Below are 5,229 nucleotides of genomic sequence, written 5' to 3'. Positions count from 1 at the left end.
TGACGTGTTTTACCTGGTCGCCACATGCTGTGCTTGTCGCTGCTGAGGCCGTTGCCCTTTGGTGGTAGTGGGCGGCGTCGCAGTTGTAGATTGTGACCGAGCATCACAGCATGGACCCTCATAGTCCCTCGTCCAATCTCGCGTGGTGCGCAGTCTTGAGCATGCCCTAAAGTGATACCAGCCAAGGCAAATGTTGCACTTGACTGATGTCACATTACGGAATAGCCTGGACTGACACACCGTGCAGATTGTCGGAGGAAATAGGAGTTGTTAGCGGTGGCGTTTGGGTGGTGGTGCAGTTGTATCGGTGGTGTGGTCTGTTGTGTCAGTGGTGTTGTCTATTGTATTGTGTTGTGGTGAGGTTGTGTTTGTGTTGAGTTGCTCAGACGGACTCTGTTGTGCCGTGGAGCCTGCTCGATTTGCGGAGCAAGGGGCCACGCATGCGGTGGTCCACTGCCTATGAGTCGTAAGGCCTGAGCAAACTCGCAGATGGCTCCACCCATTGCATGTGTTGCTTTTGACGGAGGTGGAGTTGTAGTTTAGTCTTCTCTGGCACACGCAGCAGGTATATGTTTCTGGTCCAGGGTTTGACTCAATGCCAGCCCTGAGCAGAAGTATGCGAAGAAGATGTATCCCTAAACGGGGTTAGATGCCGAAACAACCGCCCTTGGTCGGGTAAAACCCGAGTCATTCCGGCACGTAGAACCGGCTGTCGTGGGAATGGGTCTTGCGCTACCCTCGTACTTAACGAGTACTCGTTTGCCAAACAGCCTCGTGAGTTGCGCAAGCTCAGAGCAAACTAACGAGCGAGAAAAGGGCTAAAATGAGGCAAATCCGAACCCTGGACAGCAGGCTGTGAAATATCAAATGTCGGAATTCCTTGAACGCTACTATTCACACAAACGAAATAATAATTTATTTTTTATTTACCGTTTTCATATCAGGTCCGTACTTGGCTTTTTACATTGAAATAACGAAAATAAGCATGGTCGTTGAAATTAAACTTGGAAGCCCTGAATAAGCAAAATAAGCAATCCAAAGCAAAAGCTTAGAATTTTCGGCCTTGTGAATAACTTCACTCTCTGTTTCATTGTACTAGCATTAATAGCATGGTGGAATTATACAAGGTGTTGTACGTAGTGACAGCTCATGTCGACGGCTCCCTTACAAAAGGTTGTAATATGGAAGAACGAGAGAAACGGGAAGAAAAGAAGCACGCTTTGCGAAGTAGTACGAAATTTGGTACTCTTTCATATCAAATTTTGCATATAAATAGTAACAAACGGTATATTATGATAAGCTAAATTTGCGAAAGTAGTATATATTACGTAGCACTTATGCAATAAATGGTAATTTAGTTTATTAAAACACAATGTCCTATAATTATAGTCAAACTTCCAAAACCGCTTTGGGGTCTAATTTTTACCCGAAAATACTATAAGATGATTGATATAACTTACAAAAATTTCGCCATCAAAAAATTAGTGGTGACCCCGAGTCGTTACAACATGACGGAGTCCACAAAAGGGCGCATCGACGGATGGGGAAAATATTTCATCGAACAAAATGCCAACTAAAGATGTGGAGCTTGTATCGCAATGCAAGCTGCGACCGTTCTGAACTGAGATGCCAAACAAATGGTTTCTACAAATTGAGGCCACCTTTCAGTCGTACAAGACCACATCTTATGTCCGGAAATATAATTTGGTCCTCTCAGCAATTAGCAGCGATGCTTTAAAGGAAGCTGCGGATGTTTTAAAAGCCGTACCAGCTCAAGACCGATATATTAACCTCAAAAGTCAACTACTGTCACGTTTTACTGATTAAGCCGACCCACATAGGGTATTTGGCTGATTTTAGGCCTTTGGAGAATACACAAAGCCAATGTTTTTTTGTCGAATTAATGATTTTAATTTTTAATTTAATTTTGTCAACGAATAAGAATAAAGTAAATGTCAAAGAATTGTTCAGTGATTGCAAATCAGTTTTGGAATAGGGAATGAGGTAGTTTAGTTTTTTTAAAGGCGGTAAAATGTAGTTTTTTCAAGAGGGAAACACCGATTTTGCTAAGGGAGCCAAGATGGCAGATTAGAGCGAGGACGCTGTCAATATCCAACACCTTGTATTATTCCACCATGATTAATAGTAAAATTTGCACGGTGCTAAAAAAAAACAAATACACTCGAAACAAAACTTAGTGTAGGTTGTAGTTGGGGTCGAATAGGTTTATTATAACGGGTGATTTTTTAAGAGCTTGATACCTTTTTTTTTAAAAAAAACGCATAAAATTTGCAAAATCTCATCGGTTCTTTATTTGAAACGTTAGATTGGTCCATGACATTTACTTTTTGAAGATAATTTCATTTAAATGTTGACCGCGGCTGCGTCTTAGGTGGTCCATTCGGAAAGTCCAATTTTGGGCAACTTTTTCGAGCATTTCGGCCGGAATAGCCCGAATTTCTTCGGAAATGTTGTCTTCCAAAGCTGGAATAGTTGCTGGCTTATTTCTGTAGACTTTAGACTTGACGTAGCCCCACAAAAAAATAGTCTAAAGGCGTCAAATCGCATGATCTTGGTGGCCAACTTACCGGTCCATTTCTTGAGATGAATTGTTCTCCGAAGTTTTCCCTCAAAATGGCCATAGAATCGCGAGCTGTGTGGCATGTAGCGCCATCTTGTTGAAACCACATGTCAACCAAGTTCAGTTCTTCCATTTTTGGCAACAAAAAGTTTGTTAGCATCGAACGATAGCGATCGCCATTCACCGTAACGTTGCGTCCAACAGCATCTTTGAAAAAAAATACGGTCCAATGATTCCACCAGCGTACAAACCACACCAAACAGTGCATTTTTCGGGATGCATGGGCAGTTCTTGAACGGCTTCTGGTTGCTCTTCACTCCAAATGCGGCAATTTTGCTTATTTACGAAGCCATTCAACCAGAAATGAGCCTCATCGCTGAACAAAATTTGTCGATAAAAAAGCGGATTTTCTGCCAACTTTTCACACATTCAACACATTTCGAACCGAACACTGATTTTGGTAATAAAATTCAATGATTTGCAAGCGTTGCTCGTTAGTAAGTCTATTCATGATGAAATTTCAAAGCATACTGAGCATCTTTCTCTTTGACACCATGTCTGAAATCCCACGTGATCTGTCAAATACTAATGCATGAAAATCCTAACCTCAAAAAAATCACCCGTTAGTTCCTGAACCCTCCGTGTTTTTGGTTGCATGAAGGTTTGTTTGTTAATTTGAAAACACTACGATTATATTTTCTAATGTTTTTAAAGAAACTGCGAATGAAAACTCCAAAGAAACCTGCCCTGACTCCTGCTCCCAAGAAGCGGCTCTACCCTAAGATAGGCGTGAGCGTGGTACCGGTGGCGTTAAAGCATGCCTATCACAGCAACACATTTTGTACACCGAACAAGCTAAAACGAAACACTGTCGCTGACAAACTGAACCATTCGGAAATGGGACTTACACCAAAGCAAAAAGAAAAGTAAGATTATGCGATTATTTCCAAATTGTTATTACATATTTACGTATTTTTACTTAAAGGGCCCAAACAGGCATGCTGGCTCCATTGATACCCGGATTCTCTTCAATGCTCCCAAATTTAACTTCGAAAAATCGGGAATCGAGTATTGTAATGGACGGATCCATAGATTCTCGTGCCTCGATAATGAGTATGAACGTATCATCATCAACTATGTTTGGGAATGATGGCCCATCGACGAGTAAGACGACTAGGTATGGAAATCGTAATTAAAAAAAAACTTCATTAAATTATCTCCTTCATGCAGTTATAGTCCAGTGGTACGTAAATGTATGGCCGAAATCGGAAATATCATGGACAACAAAATGTCGAAATTTCTGGAAACTCTCAGTGAGAATTTTAGACCTCAAACTATAATTGTAGAAAAAACGCCCAGCTCTACGCCATGGACGACCGATCCAGGTAGTGTAAGAGCGTTGCCAACGGTGTTTCGCCAGGAATTGAGAAGTATTGTAAAAGAAGTATTAAAAGAAAATGTTGGCCAGTCAAATGGAAACGAAACAGAGTCAATATTGGAGTCTTCCCTTTTAAGAAATGATCCCAAATGCCAGCTGGTAATTTTTTACTGGATTTATCAATGAAAATATTCTAAATAAGATTCTTTATTTTATTTAAGTTTTCAACAAGTAGTCCGGTTTTCAAAGTCCCTTCTGTACCTGATGGAGGTTCTGATAGTACTGAAAAATCGATTGAAGCTCACGAGCAATCAGAGGATTCTGAAGTCTTTGAGGGACGTCGGCAAAGTAATGCTGCAATGCGTCGATCGCGGCGCATTTCTCATCGCTTGCAACATAGCTCAGTTTCCAGTTTAGGTGCTTGTGGGACAATAAACGAGACACTAAGACGTTCACGACGCATTTCTACGATGCGAGAAAAAATTGAGGAGCAAACAATATCCGAAATTAGCGAAACATTCAAATTGGCAGGAAAGATCCATCATAAAAACAAATCCTTAAAGCAGTTGCATATTGAAAGGCGAGAGAGTATACGCCATGCTGCACATTTGAACGGTTTGGAATCAGATGACGGAAATGAAGGGGTTAAAAATAACTCAAAGAAAGCTAAGAGCACACAAAAACGATGCATCGCTGATTTAAACAATAGTGTCATAGAAAGTTACTTTGCCAACGAACCGAAAAGTTCCACGTCGAATGTTAAATCAAGGAAACCCCATATTAAAAAACATCGAAAAGCTGTACTTGATTTACTTAACTCAGGCTCTATGAAAGAATTGCAGATACTGCCACAAATTGGACAAAAAACGGCATTCCAGTTGGTGACACAAAGGTAATTGCCTGTTTCAACCCTACCTGCACTGATTTAAGTCTATGTATGTATGTACAATTTTTTGTATTCTAGAACAATAAGTGGAAAATTTAAGAACATCGCACAGCTTGAAAAACTGCCTATATGGCGTGGAAATTCCTGGACTCGATTTGCACAGGTATTCAAAATCAATTCCCAAAATAATTTCGAAAATTCTAACTTTCCACTTGCAGGCCAATTTACTACTAGACTGAATCGTGTTTGTTTGAAATTTATTGATTTATAAAAATATTAAATAAAAAAAGGTTTTAGTTTAAAAACTCCTACAGACAATTCTTAAAATTTGAATACGAAAAAAAAATCAGTAAAAAATGAAAGCAAAATTTACTTTTTTCGACC

At 40.1% G+C, this 5,229-nt stretch overlaps 1 protein-coding gene across 1 annotated transcript; it reads left to right on the top strand.

Annotated features, from left to right (window-relative positions):
* Positions 1-3,258: 3,258 nt before the first annotated feature.
* LOC118756625 lies at positions 3,259-5,163 on the top strand. Its single transcript, XM_036491378.1, has 6 exons — positions 3,259-3,507; positions 3,567-3,758; positions 3,812-4,118; positions 4,181-4,851; positions 4,924-5,008; positions 5,064-5,163. Exons 1-6 carry the CDS (start codon positions 3,284-3,286, stop codon positions 5,082-5,084), a joined length of 1,500 nt encoding a protein of 499 aa, XP_036347271.1. The 5' UTR covers positions 3,259-3,283; the 3' UTR covers positions 5,085-5,163.
* Positions 5,164-5,229: the final 66 nt, after the last annotated feature.

Source organism: Rhagoletis pomonella, unplaced genomic scaffold (genome assembly GCF_013731165.1).
Source record: "Rhagoletis pomonella isolate Grant_MI unplaced genomic scaffold, Rhpom_1.0 Rhpom_scaffold_11227, whole genome shotgun sequence".
Lineage (NCBI taxonomy): Eukaryota > Metazoa > Arthropoda > Insecta > Diptera > Tephritidae > Rhagoletis > Rhagoletis pomonella.
This window is presented reverse-complemented; position numbering and strand designations above follow the sequence as displayed.